At 40.9% G+C, this 18,451-nt stretch overlaps 2 protein-coding genes across 5 annotated transcripts in view; one reads left to right on the plus strand and one right to left on the minus strand.

Moving 5' to 3' along the window:
• Positions 1–1,630: 1,630 nt before the first annotated feature.
• On the minus strand, positions 1,631–18,060 carry MYEF2 (myelin expression factor 2). Of its 2 annotated transcripts, XM_083183930.1 has the most exons (17): positions 17,798–18,060; positions 13,449–13,654; positions 11,599–11,651; positions 10,823–10,830; positions 10,642–10,735; positions 9,333–9,524; positions 8,452–8,605; positions 7,615–7,664; positions 7,434–7,494; positions 6,001–6,102; positions 5,863–5,904; positions 5,697–5,768; positions 5,136–5,234; positions 4,001–4,069; positions 3,702–3,898; positions 3,570–3,621; positions 1,631–2,160 (listed from the first exon to the last, which is right to left on the minus strand). In XM_083183930.1, the coding sequence occupies exons 1-17, from the start codon at positions 17,923–17,925 to the stop codon at positions 1,997–1,999; spliced, it is 1,743 nt and encodes a 580-aa protein (XP_083040056.1). In that variant the 5' UTR covers positions 17,926–18,060; the 3' UTR covers positions 1,631–1,996. The 2 variants fall into 2 exon arrangements, with proteins under 2 accessions (XP_083040056.1, XP_083040055.1); XM_083183929.1 differs by lacking the exons at positions 11,599–11,651; positions 13,449–13,654; positions 17,798–18,060 and adding an exon at positions 5,317–5,421 and having other exon boundaries at positions 10,823–11,541.
• Positions 17,752–18,451, plus strand: part of SLC12A1 (solute carrier family 12 member 1) — a 151,585-nt gene continuing 150,885 nt past the window's right edge. For all 3 annotated transcript variants that reach the window (XM_083183918.1, XM_083183920.1, XM_083183921.1), the window contains exon 1: positions 17,752–18,298. The gene's annotated coding sequence lies outside the window, so the exon portion shown is untranslated. The remainder of the gene's footprint in view (positions 18,299–18,451) is intronic.

The following is an 18,451-nucleotide window of genomic DNA, read 5'->3' on the forward strand; positions in this document are numbered from 1 at the left end:
TCCTGGGAGGGCTCACATACAATTAGGCACTTTGCTTTAGTTTTTGCATACGTCTTATCACCAGTAACCCCCGGGGAGCTGCAGGAGAATAAAAAGCTCAAACAAATGAATGGGCGGCTGCTGATTGGCTGAGAGCTCTCTCAGCCAAGCAGCATGTCTTTTTTAATTATTCATCCGACTCTCTGCAACCCCCCCCACCCCACATGTGATACATTGAAGGTGCTAAAAGCACCCATGATATGCTGCACGCAAGATAAATCATGATCTCCAGCTCTGCGCATCGGATGTTATACACATGCGATTTTGCCCAATTTTATGCCACCGGAATTGGGTGAAATCAGGTCTAAATTGCATAGTGTATGGGGGCCCTTTACTACCCACTGTATTAATAAAGATCGGCTTTTCCTACTCAAAAGATTTTAAGGACTATGTACTAAGCCTTGGTAAGAGATAAAGTACCAGCTTCTGCCTTAGCCTGTTAAAGATAAGCGGCCAAAGTATGAACCAGGCCTTGTCATTTTTCTAAGGCATTCTTAAAAAAAAAAATCTATATTCTAGTCTCAAACCTGAGGTTGTGCATACTGATTATACCGCTTTCACTAGAACACTATGCAACCATTCAAAGGGCATATCTTCAGGAGGAATCTGGCTGTGCCCAGTACCTTAAGTTGACCAGTCTGTTTAAAGGCCCAGCCAGTGCATGAAACACCCGTGTGTGATCAGCTTAACAAATCTCCAGCTTTTTACTTATTGGCACGTGAAGCAGAATCCCTATTGATGCCGGCAAGACGGGGCCAATTGTCTGGCCCATTTTACCGGCAAATCAATGATCACAAGTAACTGGATATTCCCTATGTATGGAAATAAAGAGAATGTAGATTTACCCCAAGCCCAATGTAGGAGCAGGAAACCATTGCAACATTTTCCCCCACAAGCCATTGTTGCCAACATCTTCGTTTATATTAAATGTAGCTAAAAATCCCTAATAATTATCTATCACGGCAAGGAGTACAATAACCTTTGTACTAGAATTCCTTTTGGTACCAAATCTTAAAATGCTGACTTTGCTTGAATATTACTTTTAGCTTATGCCTTCCACATAATCAAGTACTGAAGCAGCCGTATCTGGCTAATAAAGCTTAAGAACTACCCATTGCATTCAACTTACAGGATTAATAAAAAATCATCAAAACAAGATTTGTTGTTGTACATGATCACAGTTAAGCTGCCTCCACAGATTTTTGAAATGATATGGCTGTTTGACCAAATGGAACAACCTATAGGTTAAGAACTGTCTGTGTGGGCATGATGCAGTGTGCATACCCACTGGTAGTTCATCTTGCTTGCTGAAGACCGATAACGACCAATCTTACATGAGGAATGATGTGTTATGAATTGATAATTGACCCGTCTAATCCTCAGAACAATAGTGTAAATGATCAGAGTGTGAGCATATCTTTTGGGCAGGAACGTTCTGGATTTCAAGGGAAATCCTGAGACAGATTGGATAGTGCTGTATGTGTGCACCTTGAAAGAACAGTACTTTAGGTGGATGAGACAACAGCTTTCTAGCTTATTCCCTGAAAAAGAAGTTAGTCACTAATAAAAAAACAAAACTAAAGACCAGTAGTTACCATTTTCACGCAACTGTTTAGACCAGTTTATTTTGTTACTTTGGGGATTTGAACTGCATAAGTCAAAAAGAATATATTCCAGAACAAAAATACAGCATTAAAACCCCACAATGCAGACTTTCAAAGTAGCTGTGAGAAATTGGTTTTATTAAAAACAGTATGTCGATTCATTTAAACTGAATGACTAGAGACATGGTGTTTAAAAACCGAACTTAATATAACCAAAAGAAAATAAAAAATACATTAAACACCACACTATTAAAGGCTTGCAACTAAAAGCTGGCCTTCAGAACAATTCACTGTTACTAAAATGTATTTACCAAAAGACTCAACAAATGTGGAATGTCACAAGACAATAGGAATTACGCATTGCGATCTAAGCGGACGTCAATTTCTCTGCCATTGATTTTTATTCCATTCATTAATCTGCATGCCTTCTCAGCCGTCTCTGGTGAGTCAAATCTTACAGTTCCGCAGCCTTTAGATTTACCATTCTCCATCTTTACCTCAGCAAACATTACACGACCTGCAGAAAAAATTAATTGTTAATTATGTCAAGCACAAGAATTGTCAAAAAAGATCAAGGGATTCAGAAACATTTAAAAGTAAAGAACCTCAAGGTAGTACTTTTATATGCACTACACCTAAAAATGCAGGCGCTTAGGGAGGTGGGCTTTGAAGAGAATTTAGTACATATGGCACAATCTCTCGTGTTTGAAGGAAAAGAAAAATGCTGCTTTCAGACAGGGCTTTGACCCTGTATTTGAAAACAGTTTTTTTTAAACAGGATTTCCTATGGTGCAGTCATTTTCTGAAAGACAGTTTTTTTCCATGAGTGCTTCCGACCATACCGTTTAAGTGCGGTTTTTTTTACACTGGCAGACCCGTTTTTTTGACTAAGCGACATTCGTGCAAGTGGGGCCGCACATCGCTATTGCCCATAGGGTCCAACCTTAACAACAATTTTTTCTAACTAAGCGACTTTGACTTGTAGTTAGTCGCTTAGAAGGATCCCCCCTTTACACACAAAGTTCATTCCTTATCTCTACACTTGTGTTTTAATGATTGCCTCAAGTAAATGAAAGAAAAAGAATGACTTAGAAAACTACACTGCTACAGTCCATGACATGCCACTAGTAGTGCTGACGCTGCGGGGGACAAAGGCAGCAGTGACAGAGCCGGGCAGGGGGAGCCGAGAGCTGTCGGCACTGAAAAAAAAAAAAAGCCCATACAATGAATGGGCAGCCTGTGATTGGCTGAGCGCTCTCTCAGCCTGTCAGCAATTGGCTGAGAGAGCGCTCAGCCAATCACAGGCTGCCCATTCATTGTATGGGCTTTTTTTTTTCAGTACTGACAGCTCCCGGCTCCCCCCGCCCGGCTCTATGTTACTGCCGCCTGTGTCCCCCGCAGCGTCCGCACTACTAGCAGCGTCCATCCCCCCCAGCCGCCTTGCAGCATCCCCCGCCTGCCACCTCGATGTCCCCGGCCCCCTTGCTCGCTTCACATTGCAGCTCCCCGGGAGTTGCAAATGATACATCGCATGCGATGTATCATTTGAAAAACTTGGCACATCAAGTGCCAAATCGTGTGTCCCCCTCACGGGGAGCTGCAGGGGTAAATCAGGTCCGACTTGTCCTTAGGACAAGTCGGACTAATGTATGGGGGCCTTAAGACTTACAAATGTTAACATGATTGGGATAATTTCCGCCATCGTATATATCCATGCAATATATTATTGGGGGAGCTCATATTTGATATTTTTTTTTAAAAGCCTGTTAAAAAAAAAAAAAAAAAAAATTGTATGGCTGCTACTTTTTCTGCCTTTTGATAAATACCACTCTATATGCTAGCCAGCCCCGATCTTTATTAAAACGTAAAGAAGGAATAATTGTAACTAAAAAGGGCTAAGCCAAAGAAACCAACACTTCAACTTACCACATTGAATAAATTTCTCTTTTAGTTTTTGCCAGGTTAAGTCAAATGGAAGCTGAGGATAAAAACGCATAACTTAGAAACAATGTAAACATTTTACAGAATTTGGATATGGTAAAAATATATATTTCTTACATTTCTAACAAATATCTGACATCCTTTATTTCCCCGTTCTCTTAAGCCGCCTCCTAACGGTGAGGAACCAAAGCCTCCAAATCCTCTGTCCATGTCCATTGATCTGTCCAAACCACCTCCAATGCGGTCAAAGCTGGAGCTCATTCTGTCCATACCAAGGCCCATACCCATGCTATTGACAGCACTCATTCCAGTGCCTGGGGAGAGAAGAAACGGGAACATTTATAAAAAAAATAAAAAAACAGGATTGAAGCTTTGACAGTGCATTATATTTTTAAGCAAATGTCACATTAACTTACTCATGCCAGATCCTAAAGGACCAAGTGAAGAAGAGCCCATGCCACCAAATCCTCCGACCATCGCACTACCTAGAGAAAGAATATTTTTTTTACATTTATTTAAACAGCCTGAATCAATTTGCTAATTAGTAGCAGTATTGCATCCTGAGTGCCAACGTTGCTGTGAGAGATCCTTAAAATATCCAATAAAATGCCAGCAACTGTTCTTTTAGTATAAACACAAATGCAGCCAAGTCAATTAATTGAAGTTTATTTATGTATTGCCTAAAAATAAAAAAATAATAAAAAGCTGTGAGTGGCGCTGGCATTTTTAACGGATATTTTGTGGATTTCTTACTAAATCGTTGGCAATCAAAGGATTACAAAGCAAGTTGACGTGCATTACTACATGGGTTGATCGTACGCCAAGTAGCGAACAAATATTTACAGCTGCATGTATATACACCAGTGTTTCAGAAGACATCAACACCAGTAGTGCATGATCACCAAAGAGGTTATAGCATGTCCAGGCACAGTATGTTGGAGAGATACTTTATAATCTCACCTTTAAAACTTAACATTAATACTCATTAATCCTAATACCCGTAACTATAACACTAATACCCCAACCCTCACCCTTAATCTAATACCCTAATACTATTACTCAAACCAAACCTTATGTCCCAAATAGTTCTTAGAAAAATAGAAACAGAATTTGATGGTAGCTACCTACTTGGTGAGTTCTTATTGCGCGGATAGCATACTGCCCTACCACCCCGCTCTTGAGCCAGTCAGGACCTTCCCAGAAGGCATTATCGCATGCAGTCCTTATGCATGTGCTATATTACAAGTGATCCCAGCCTAAAGATTGCCAATACAACTTGGAGACTCCAGTGCAATGTGCATGGGGCTACAACATCTGACCCGCTGTCATTCGCTCTTTTCTAGAGATTGATCGGTGCAATCGCAGAAAGAGCACAGGTTAATTGCCTAGTGAATGAGGGCCTTAAAAATGTATTTATATTAGAAAAAAATTGGTTACAATAGCTTCTACTATGTAACTGGCATAGGTGTGTGTCTACAGTAAGGAATTGCATTATAAAGTAAAATTACAATGTAGAGTAGGTATTTATCCAAAGTTACTGTATCAACTTACTCATTCCTCCAAATGAATCACCAAAGCCACGGCTTAAACCAATGTCACTACGAGCAAAGTCTCTGTCCATGCTGCTCCCCATTCCTCCTCTGTACATATCTAAATGGAAGGACAGTCTACTTTAGAGGAAAGGGAGTTTGAGCACACAGCAACCAGTAGTCTAGGTCTCTCGCCAGCTTACCTCCCATGCTGCTTGCCATGCTTCCCATGCCTGCCATGCTGCTTGACATGCCTCCACTCATGCCAGAGCCTAAACTGCCTCTGAAGTCATCCACACCACCCATTCCTATGTAAAGGAAAACATTTAGCAAGGGGAGGGAAAATAAAACTAAAAGCACAAACACATAATGAAGTGTGGGGGTCTATGTATGAAGTTACACAAGTGTAAATTAAATAGATTTTCATTAATGACCATTCTTAAAAAAAAAAGGACGCTTCTACACAATTGTACTGAAACTACAGGATCATTTTAACTAAGTGGCACAATTTTGGTTTCTCACAATATAGCGGCACTGTGAGCTTAAAGTCACATTACAGCTTTATACATAGACCCCTTCATACCTGCCATTCGGCTCACTCCACTAAATCCTGACATGTTACTTATGCCATCCATGCCACCAAATCCACTCGCTGCTGTGTAACAAAAAAAATTACAATGAATCACAAGAACATTACTTTCATTTCCAACCACAGAAAACTTCAGTGTTCCATTACAAAATCCCCTTACCTCCCATTCTACTCATGCCTCCAAAGCCAGGGCCATCCATACCTAGAAGGAAAACAGGTTTTATGAAGAACTATTCCATTTCCACTTGTAACATGCTCCTTAATGATCTTGGTGCTTAATCGTCAGGTCAAAACTTACCTGATGGACCCATGTTGCCCATCCCGCTACCCATTCCAATTTGTTGCGCATGGATTGGCTGTCCTCCTGGTCCAAGCCCCATTCCAATACCACCCAGGCCACCTAGAATTATTAAAGACCCAGAATTAATAAAAGATACTAACAAACCCATCAACAATCCCCCAATCATGAGTCATGTAGACAATGCTTTTCGTACTCTGGTATATTTACCATATAACTAGTTTAAGTGGCTGTGCACACCTGCAGAAAAGGTGTCCGGCACTTTACCCAGACATGTGCTTAGGTATACCAGTCAATAAGGCCATTTCCAGATTCTGATGTAATTCACTAAACAGTCAAGCTGATTTCTCAGGTGAAATATACATTTTTTGTTTGGAATTGCCAAAAATTGAGGATTTTTCATCGATTTGTTTCATTGGGATAACAGTTGTACAGATTGTTTGTGCATAGGCAACATTACATAGGCTTATATGAATAGTAGAGACAAGACCATGATCAAGGATAGTGATGCTTGTACATTATTGCATTCATTAGGTTCTATCTGAGCAAAGCATGTTAATTTAAGGACTCCGCAAGTCTTAACAGCTGATTATCTTGTAGCCAAGGGAACTGAAGTGTAAAGGTGCCCATACACCGGTTAAAATTCGACCTGTGTTCACGCATGATCTTTTACTTTGCCCCTATACCTGCAGTGGGGGAACAGGGAGTGCATGTGATCCTGCCGCCCAAGAGGGTCCGGATGCAAAAATACTGCTTCGAGAAGTCGGAGCAGTGTATGGCCACCTTTATACATTCTACACAGGCTTATGTCAGGGGTAAGGAGTAAAACTTATGAATGGTCAACATAAATCCTGAGATGTTTATTCAGTATACCTACATTTTATATTCAATGTCATATAGGTTATGTCTCCCTTCTCTAATACAATCCAAAATCCTATTTTTTGCAGCAGACGACAGTCATCACCATTGCATTCTTATGGTTTATAATGTACAAACTTTGTGTAATAACACAAATATTGGCCAATCTACAAGATCTCAATATGGTATGCAAACATTCCAAAATGCAAGATACTTCCAAGCATCTTGGAAATCACAGACTGAAGTCTCAATAAAACCAACCAGTAGTGATTTTGGACCCAAAATGCTAAACCAAATTATCTCTGCTGGTCTACAACCCCACACTTTAGTAAAATATACCCCTCAGACATGTCAAGTTTAAGAAAGCACTGGGACATCTAAGTCAGTTGGGAGATACAAGGTAGGAAAGGTTAGAGGAGTATCAAACAGCTACTAAAATGAAGATGGTTCACCTAAAGAGCATGTATAGGGAGAATAGGAGAGTTCCAAGACAGAATGAACAAAAAAAAATGTTAAGACCTCTATTAGCCGCATATTGAAGTAGCACACAGCTTCCAGATTGAGCTTTTACTTACGTGGTAGTTGAGGTGCCTTCTCAACAGCATGGAAGTCATCAGGTGGTATAGATTTGTCATCCTGGTGAAAAAAGTAAACACAATGTAAATAAAAACCCTATGGTCCACCAGGGACAACTCCTAAAAACAGTTCACTCTTCAGTCCAGGTAGTCTGTCCATTTTCACTCATAGCTCACTTACCATTTTGACGTGCATTGGACGATCAAATAAAAATTGCCCATTGAACATAGCTAGCAGAACACGGTTAAGGAAAAAACATTGCAATATGAATTAAGCTCATTTTATAGGGACAGAGTTTGAATAGTATTTTTTCACGTGTAATCACAAAGGTAAGTAGCTACCAAATGTGCAAATATTACTGAACTACAGGCATACAGTATCTTAAGGGAATTAAAACAGGTATGGATTGTTAGGTGGGCAAGTTTAAAGGTAGTCATTAGGCCAACCCCTATTGGTGGACACAAAGGTCAACATTCATTAGGTGGACAAGAAAAAGGTCAGCATGATTTTATTTTTGAGTCTATGTTGACTATCAGTGCAATACCAAATGGAAGGGGAAAAACAAAAAGCTTCACTCGGGGAGGTGGGGCCAGTGCTGCAGACAAGACATTAACACTTCTCGCTGCCCAATTCAGTGCTTCACTATATCCCAGTGACCACCATGAAGAATGGACAAAAGTAGCGCAAGTTATACAGTGCAGAAAGCTACTAAAATGAAGCAATGTAAGGCTAGTGTTTAGGGTGGGTTTTAACTTTTAAATATCTTGTTTTACACTTTGATACTGTGTTCCCACATTGAATAGGTATCCTACACCATCGAAGAAACAGAATTGCATTGCACAATCCAAAAAGAACCTGCAAGCAACAAAAGTGTCTGGAGCCATAGCATGTGTATACATTATAAACTTAAGAAACTACACAGCAACACAATCACTCCGATACAACACTACACATAGCAAGATTTTACAGTTAGCCTCCCATTGCCCACTTCCACACAAAGCCTCTCCATAAGGATACAGATTGCTTGTACTGCTTCAATAGCTTGTTCAAATGTGACCGTCCCCATTCCACGACTTTTGCCATCTTTGTCTTCCTTAATATCTGCTCGCTTTACATTTCCAGCAATGCTGAAAACTTCCTTCAGTTTTTTCCATCCGACTTTGAAGTCCAGCTGTAAGAAAGCATTTCCAGGAATATAAATGCTGCCGCTTTATGGCTGCTTGTGCAGACAAAGAATCATTAGGAAGCATATAGTGGTATATTCAAATATTTTCACCCACAGGACTAACACTGGGGATTACTGAAAGGAGCAATTCAATTGTTCTGCCATTTAGACACCCTGCAACTTAAGGGGGTGACAATTCTTCCCATAGCCACCAAAAGTGCCAAAAGGAATGTATGGTTTAGGTGCCCTACTCCACTTTAGACAGGATTAGCCCTTACTCACGACTAAACCCTGCCTATTTGGGCACAAAAAAAAAGGGAAGCTGTTTGCGACTGCCAATAGTCCTTCACTTTTGGGCATACAAAAACAATTGAAATGCTCCCATAGTGTGATTCTTTACATCTCACCAGCTTACGGAAATTTATAGCCATATTCACTTAAAGAATATTCTATAATTTATTTGCCCCACATTTAAGGCCAATGCAGTATAATGAAACCAGATTAGCTATCCTTATGCTACATGAATCGGAGGCATTAAGTTACCTTTTGGAAGTGAAGTTCTGCTAGGCAGACCTAATTGAACTTCTTAATATGGGAATAGATCATGGGCATCCTACATTTAACATTTCCAATTATGATCGGATGACCATTAAAATAACATGTCAAGCAATGTTTTTTGATCATTAATACAATATGCACTGACTCAATACAGCTTAGATATTTCAAAACCTACATTGGCAACAAAGACTGTTGTTCCTAATCGCCCAGCTCTTAATGCACTGATTATTTCAGGAGGGATGTTGGGATTGTTAACAATTGAAGGTGGGAGGTTCATTATTCCAGGACCCATTTCAGAGTTATGACCACCAGGAAACGGGCCTCCGGTACGTTGCAGAACTCTACGTGCATGTTCTCCATCTGGATCCTGCAAAAACAAAACGCACATCAGAAATTAATAGCTTTTAGGGAATAGGTTATATATTAACAGTTTCTTATATAGCACTTACATATTCCGCAGCGCTTTACAGAGAATATTTGAACATTCACATCAGTCCCTGCCCCAGTGGAGCTTACAATCTATATTCCCTACCGCATATACATGCACAGACATTCTAGGGTTAATTTTTGTTGGGAGCCAATTAGCCTACCAGTATATTTTTGGATTGTGGGAGGAAACCGGAGTACCCGGAGGAAACCCATGCAAGTAAAGGGAGAATATATAAACTCTGCACAGTTAGGGCCATGGTGGGAATCGAACCCATGAACTCAGCACTGTGAGGCAGTAATGTTAAACATTACACCATCCGTACTGCCCTACGTTAGCTGCTTCAAGTTTAGTGCCTTAAAATAAAGACTTAATATAAAAGTTTAAGATGACGATTCAGATATTAGTTTAGCCATAATCTTCCTGTGCACACTATACACTTCAGGGACCTCGTTACATTCATCATTTTGCCTACATTTCCATTATGACACGACATGTCACAGTGCCCTGCCCTTACAACCAGAAATCTAAATTTTTTACATACATAGATAGGGCACAAAATGATTAGCTTTCCTAATTAAGGGGTATGAAAGTCACAGAAGATTTGCAGCAAAAGATACATAATGAGTATCAGCAGCAAGCATGCACCCTAACATTTTTCAGGCAACGCATTATTTTAATGACATGATAAAGTGGAAATAGGCAACCTATAAAATATTGAATTTATGGGCTATATTCAACTGGTCTTTTTTTCAAATAGATCACATTCATTATTGTCAAGTTGCAAGCCCTCAAATGGGTGGCTTTACAAATTTAAGCTGGCCACCTCAGGTGAGGAGGAGCAAGCGGAAATGCTGTCATTGGCAGCAGAGCACACCATGGAGTAGCAACAATTTAATAGCTCAGTGGTTCCAAAACAGTGTGCCGTGACACCCTGGGGGACTTGGTTTGGTGGTCCGTAACCAATTCCAATTATGTATAACCATGTATACCCAGGAATCATGAAAGATGTATTAATGCAGTCATTCCATCTACCGTTAAAAGAATAAATAGTTACCGCTTTGATGTTAAGGGGTCTTCCATTTAAATCATGCTTGTTCATAACTTCTACAGCCATTGTCATAAATTCTGCATCTCTAAACTCCACAACACTGTAAAAGAAGTAAATGTTAGATATGCAGCAAACCTAAGATTAAAATAAAAAGAAAATATATATATATAATTATATAAATACTCACCCACAGCCCTAGATCCATGACATCACATGAAAAAAATATAAAATAAAAAAAATGAAATAGGACAATTAGTAGATGACCAGGATAAATCTTGACATTTAGAAACTAAAATGTATATTGTAATAATATATGCAAACATTAAGATTATATACATGGTTTTCATTCGAATTATCAAAAAAAACAAATTTATGTTTACTACCACAAAGTGTGGGTGAAGTTTTTTTTAATTTATTTTTAAACCCCAAGACCTGGGATACAAATCAGTCTTCCTTCACCGTACCTACTAACTCATTCACATGAGAAAAATGTGAGCCTTAACCAGATTACTCCGTTTCAATTGTATAAGCCTAGCTCAATGAGTGAAAACGTTCACAGCACTGACAGTGGAGCAGCCCTGCAAGCCACAACAGTTCTTACAAAAAATAGTCTAGACAAATTCAGTCCAATCCTGGTACTACTGTCAGATTTGCCAGTGAATTTTAGCAAAGAACAATTGAAATAGGACCAATATTCAGAACCTTACACGTCTGCATTGAGCTTTTAGCGGCAAACTTTCAAGAATTGAGCAAGCAAATGTTTGGAAACAATGGAAATGCAGTTAGTCACTTTCAACCTCATGTAATTTGGATGAAGAGTAGCAAACTGAGCGCCTTGGAACATTCATACTGCAGTACAGTATAAGAAAATGAAACTTACTTTCCAAAATACTTGTACAGTTTTTACAGAAAACTACTGAGGGACTTTTACACCTCAAGCAGCTGGTTGCCCACGGCACTTACCCTTGATTTTCCGTCAGCATCCTTAAAGAGCTCCACGTATGTAACCTCACCAACTACATAAGACATACAAAGGGAAAATACCAAGAGACAAAGCATTTAACACCGGTAACTTTCTTAACTGTGCCCTGTGCACAGCTCTACAAAAACAAATGGCCTATTATTCACCAACAATCAAACACAGAACCAACATACCAATGGCTACATCATTTAGCTGGTGTTCAGAATTGGTAAAAACATCAAGAGATACAAAAACTACCAGATTTTAGACCTCATTACTGGATGTAATATTTTGGTATGATATAGTTGGTGAACACATTCAGATGAGGAACTAGTCCCTTAAACAACTAGTTAAAAAATGTAAAATAAAAATCAACATTATAAACTTTACAATTGTGTCATCCAACTCTCACAACAGCTGTTTTAAGGTGACTTTCTACCTGAATGTCTTCAATGGTAAAATGGTCTTAAAAATACAAAAAAAAAAAATCAACAAATCAATTGTTTCACAGCAAGCTACAAGCAAGGAAATACAGTAAATAAAACCAATCAAATAGTCATGTCACCTTACAACAGAGACACCAAAGACAAGTATTAAAATGTTTAACAAGCTACCGTGACTCCACGTTTTACATTTTAGGACTTTAACAATTTCCAGAGAAAACCTTGTGTTGCCAAATAGATGCCCCAACCCAATTTTGTAGTATAGGATATTTTAAGCCAATTTCACAACTGCAACAGGCACTAAACAAAAACTGCAAGACAACAGTCTTTGGCATTGGAAACCATATCACCAAAATGACCAGTTGCAATATCCCTAATGCACAAAGCAGTGCTATTTTTCTTTAAAATAGCAGTTATGTATCCATTCATTTCACTGGTGTTATTGGCCTTTTCTCTCAGGAACTAATACATAACTAGTTAGCATGAAACGCCTGTTTTTTTTTTTTTTTTTTTTTTTTAAATTGGCAGCTTCACTACTGAGGGCAGTATTCAATGAGAAAATTCTCCGTGCATGGAGAGCGTTTTATTTCGCTCGCCATGCACTCTCCGTGTTTTTGCGGAGATTCTCCATGTTTGGAGATTCACCGTCACGGCACTTTATCCACTATTCAATGTGGCTGATGCTCGCTGCCACTCGCGGCGAGTCTTAACCCCTGCAGCGGACGAGCGTCCGCGGCAGGGAGCTTTCAGGGAGCCGGGGGACGGAAGCAGCCAGAGAGATTATAGTCTCCCTGGCTGCTCCAGAGGAATGTGGAGGGGAGGGGGGCTCTCCGGGACCCAGGCAGCACAGGCTGCCCCCCCCCCTATAGCCAGCGGGGGACCCAATATATGAATATCTAATGAGCGGCTCGAGCGCTCCGGCCCCCTGCTGGCTGCACTATGTAAACAAAACAAAAAAAATTAAAAAAAATTTTTCAATTAAATATATATTCATGTGCTATAAGCACATGAATAAAAATAACATGCCCCTTCACAGAAAAAAAAAAAAAACCTGATTTTTTTTACACCGAAATAAAAAAAAAAAAAAAACTTTTAGTTTAAAAGTTCACATTCCAGCTCCCCATCAAAAGATGGAGAATTGCTACACGGAGAAAATCACTTAGAAAGACGGAGAACATTTCACATTGAATAGGGTTGCTCGCTTTTGGAGAGCAAAATGCTCCGTCCAAGGCGAAAAAAGCAAAAATTCTCCATAAAACACAGAATTTTCTCATTGAATACTGCCCTGAGAGGGCACCAAATGACATACTTTACCTGTATGCAACCTAAAAATACCGCATGAAGACATTGGAAGCAGTACAGAATGCGGATGGCTGCGGAATGTGCATTTATAACGGTGCCTAATTTACCTTTATCTCTCATGAGGTCTTTGATGGCTTGCCACTTCATATCATATGGAATATTGCTGATAAACACCCTATTCCGACTCTGACCCTTCTTGTCACCAGAGCCAGATTTCTCTTTTCCATATGGGTGGAATCTGTTTCCCTTTCTGTTCCCAGCAGATTTTTCCTTAAGTGAGGATTTGTCATCTTTATTGGACTCCTCATTTTCTCTGTAAACACAATAAGAAACTGGCCTTTAACAAATTTGCCCCATACAACATTTTATGGGTAGACCTATGGGGAACCACCGTCCAGAAATATTTGGATCTAGGACTGCAGTCAGATATACTCACAAAATGATTGCTATCATGTAGGCTCATCCAGCAATAGGCCAATCGATACTGCTAAAAATTGGTGGCACATCATGGGAAAGCAGTGATGCCTCCTTCCCTTGAATCTTATTTGTCATTGTGAGTTGTCATGCTATATAGTACTGAAATCCTGAGTGACCTCATGATCATGAAGTCATCAGCCGGTCTCCGAGAGGGTGCCTGCTCACTATTAATTTATATGGTTTTGAGGTGATGAACGCCAGTAATGTGCTGGTACCAAATAATATCACAATATTGGCATTCTTTCAACAGTCCAACCCTACAACACTTCTATCCCACACTTGTAGTCCAGGAGTAATTAACACCTAGCAGTGCACAGGTTCTTAAACTCGGGTCCTCTGGAAACTGGAAGATGTGAACTGTGTGGGGTTGAGAACCAGTACAGGCTAGATAGCATTATTTCTGCATATCGACTCCTGAGGTGGAAAGTGTCCAGTGGAAAAAAAACACAGCAGGTGGACCAAATGTAACGTGCAGAGAGTTAGATTTGGGTGGGGTGTGTTCAAATTGAAATCTAAATTTACAGTGTAAAAATAAAAGCAGCCAGTATTTAACCTGCACAGAAAAAACCTCACCCAATTCTACACCTCTGCACATGTTACATTTTCCCCACCTGCAGTGCAACACCGTTTTGTCCATTACAGAAAAAAAGTCGCTTTACGATGCAGTCTAAATTATGCCCTATGCTCACTTTCTGAATTCACCAACACTCCTTTGACTCTTTCAAAATCAACCACATCAACTGCAGGATACGGTCACTCAGTCAATAACTGAAGGTCGACAGGGTCTATTTCCATTTTTTTTTAATGAGTCGACAGGTTGTATTTCATGCCCCAACATCCACTAGGGCCTTGATGGCTAACCTTGATACTCCAGCTGTTGTTGAGCTACACATCCCAACATGCTCTGCTTCAGTTTTGCTATTTGGCCATGGTAAATCTGATGCAGAGCATGCTGGTATATGTAGTTCAACAACAGCTGGAGTGTCAAGGTTAGCCATCAAGGCACTAGGGCGTGGTGGGAGAATAAAATAGTGTGCCCGAAGCATGGCGAGCAATGCGGTGCACTTTTTTTCTTGCAATCCATGTCAACATTCCGGATTTAAATAAAAAAAATATAGAATGTCGACCTTATGACTCATACCCTCAAATGCACGCTTTCCTCCATTACTTCAATCTTTATAGTTCTATGAAAACTTTTAGTCAGTGTAGTCCAATCCACAAAGCCTCCACTTCTCTGCAACAACTGCTCTCACCTATTTGTGCATTCACTTCTCCTGAGATGGCTGTAGCACACCTAGAAATTGTCATTGGTTCAATAGTTCCAGATAACCATCACACTCCACATAGGTCTAGATGTCAACCATGGCACTCTAAATTAAAACACCTACAAAAACTGTCCCATAAATTTGAGTGTCAGTGGTGAAACTCTCACACTCCAACAGACTACCTCTTGGATTAGACCATCTACCACTCCTACTAGAATGCCCTGAGCACTGCACACATACATATTTCCAAACTCATCTCTCCTTAAGCCTCTAACCCAGAACCTGAACACAGCCCTCAAGGCCTGGCACTAAATAAGTCAACCATGGATATACTTAAAACCTAGACTATTGGGGTGCAATGAGGACAACATTTGCCACTATCAATACACAACGATGTGCTTCCTACTTCAGGGACAAAATTAATAAAATCAGAGATTAAATTGTATGCTCTTCCTTAAGGTGCATACACACTGTCCATTATGTATGCACAGCAATGAAAGGGCCTGAAATTGCCCCATGTGTATGTAATGTCACCCCCCCCCTCCCTTCACTCATGCTTGACGCTGCACTGAAATCCACGAAAAAAATTCGTAGCGTGCGCAAGCACACATGGCCAATAAAGTTGATTCCATTCTATTCTAATAGATTACACCTATCCTTGTGAATCAATGCCCATTTCCTTAGCTGATGCTACACTACTATTAAAACTTCTACGAAATCCTATTTTGAACGAATTCTATCATCTGCAGTACCAAATACTGCGCGATACTACTACTTCCATGTGCCAACATCAGACACACTTCCTTCTTTCCTCTGGCAGTTTCACTTCATAACATTCATCTGCACACAATAGTCACTTGAATTGCTGAAAGTTGACAGTCTCCTTAACAACCTTTGTTTATCTGTGCTAGTTCATTTTGTACAAACAAAATGTCATTGTTCTCTGAACACAGAGCAACCTTTGCACTGGTAGTGTAGTTTTCATGCCCTGCCAGTTATGGTTTATTTTCTGTAATGGGATGATCTCGTGTATGCACCTGATCAGCCTGGAGGGGATGCAGTCAGTATGTTGATATCATCTAAAGGCCCACATACATTATGCAATTTGGGCCCGATTTAGATGAATCGGGCCATGAAATCGCCCCATATCGCATGTTTTGACACCCCGTCCGACCCGATGCATGGTCCCGTGCGCATCGGATCGGAGTCAGGCAGTCGCACCGACTGCACATAAGATTTCCTAAATTTGCCGGGGAATCGCCATCTAAGGTGTCGCTGTGCTTCCCCATGCACACAGTCGGGGCAGGCACCAGGCTGTTTTAGCGGGGCACTGCTAACGGGGAAGGGCGCATTTTCCCCTTAAAATCGGGCAGGGCGCTGCATCCCGGGAACACTATGAACATAAATCTCAGGTCAATCAGGTCCAACTTGTTGGACAACAAGTTGGACAAGTGTAAGGGGGCCTTAATTCCAAGCCAATTACTTCCTATTGCACATTTCCAGCATGGTCCTTATCTTTTAAAGCAGTGGCAACAAGGTCTCAGAAGTAGGGATGGCCATCGGAAGCCCATTAACAAATGAGGGCTGGTCTTAAGGTCAATGACATCACATCAAAAGAATTTAATAGAAAACAAAAAAAATCACGATTGTCGCATGCGCAAAAAAAACAAAACATCTTCAGTCAGCCACGCATGTGCAAAAGCAATGCAGTGTGGCTGGCTGGGGATTGGGACCATCAGATAACCATTCGATGGCTGCAATCATCAGAATGCCGCCATCAAATGGTAAAACCACTAGCATAGAAATAAAAACATTGATGGTAGTGAAACATCACGATGTCCATCTCTTCTCAGAAGCAAAGCCTTAATGATTGCATTACATCTGTCCCTCCCTCAGAATTGTAATGGAGGGTGCTCATTAAAAAAAAAAAAAAAATCCAGGAAGGATGAAGCTATAATTTTGCACTTTATATTTAGGGGCCTCACCTTTGTTTAAATCAGTTAGCAAACTAAATACATTTAATGGACAAACTACTGTATGAAATGTAGATGCCATAAAAAGTGGCTGCTGTTCCTCAAAATTTTATTTTAAATTCCCCTTCAATGTTTGGATCTACCCCAGCAGAAACCTTTGGTCCCTTATAATGAAAAGTAGACAATATAGATCAGCTACCATTATGATTTAAATGGAATCTAAAGCCACAAATAAATAGAGAATAGAGATTAGGGGCAGGTGTAATTTTTGAAAAGTGATAAAGAGGATAGAGATATTAAAGTGAATGGGAATGGCATCTACAAAAAGGGAATGAGACAATCCAGCGGCCAACATACAGGTGTAATATGTGCAAGGGCCGACATATTAGGGATAGGTATTTGTGGTGGGGTATTTTTGTGTATATTACACTCTAGAATTATAGGGGTGTGCTTAGAGATGGGTGCAGAGCGGGACCCCAATCCTATGCAGTGCGGGGCCCCATACAACTCGGTGAAGTCTCTCAGCGAGACCATAAAGGCCAGGTACAGCGATGCTAATGGCGCCGCCGCCAGGCAGTCGGGCCTACAGGATGGACGCGGCCACAGAACCCACACCGGAGAGGATGACTGTGACCTACACAGCTGGAGCCGTTAGGTCCAAAAGTACACGGTCACCTCCCTTCTCCCTCCCTTCCGTCCGTCCCGCCGGCGGCCATTTCCTGCACCGCCATCATCACCTACTTCTTCACGCCATTAGAATTGCTCTCCTCCGCCATGCTGGCATCGCACTGATCCTCGCACGCGCTGTCGTTATCGCTACCGTCGTTGTTCAGGGCGTCCTGGGATTCCTGCTGGTCGATTTCCGCCATTGTAGCTGCCTCGGAGCGTCTTTACCTCACGATAGTCCACGGAGAAAGGTTCCAAAAGGCCGCAACGTCTTTTCTTCCCCGGAGTGCGTATTCAGGGGGTTTTCTCGCGAGACTAGCCCCTGCCCCCGCCCACTCTCGTCTCGCACAACTTTATTGTTCAGCGATAATGGCGCACACTGCATGTAATGCCTAGGCCGCGTGCCGGATAACCCGGAGAGCTTTGTTCTTCTCTGAAGGCCTAGCGCGGCAGCGGCGCACCTCGGATTCTGTAATGTAGCCGGCCGCCCCCTTCCCCCAGCCATAGGCGGCCAGGAGGGATTTTTCCATGCACAATAATACTGGTGATGTTAGAAACACGAGTAATAATGGCAAGGTATGGCCTGTACAATGTGTCGTCACCTATACACAGGATTTATTCGTGAACAATTTATCTACCACAAACACAAAGCTGGTGTTCTGTTGGGTACACACAGCGATTCCCTCGGCCGCAATATAGTTAACTATATCGACGGAGTTGCGTTAAGGG

Source organism: Crinia signifera, chromosome 4 (assembly GCF_055691185.1).
Source record: "Crinia signifera chromosome 4, ASM5569118v1, whole genome shotgun sequence".
Classification (NCBI taxonomy): Eukaryota; Metazoa; Chordata; class Amphibia; order Anura; family Myobatrachidae; genus Crinia; species Crinia signifera.

Coding starts and splice junctions, on each gene's coding strand:
- MYEF2 (XM_083183930.1), bottom strand. CDS start 17,925: ATGGCGGAAATCGACCAGCAGGAATCCCAGGACGCCCTGAACAACGAC. Junction 11,652..13,448: donor AGACCTCATGAGAGATAAAG/GTAAATTAGGCA, acceptor TGTCTTATGTAG/TTGGTGAGGTTACATACGTG. Junction 5,235..5,696: donor TGGAGTGAGCCGAATGGCAG/GTATGAAGGGGT, acceptor CCTTCCATTTAG/ATATGTACAGAGGAGGAATG.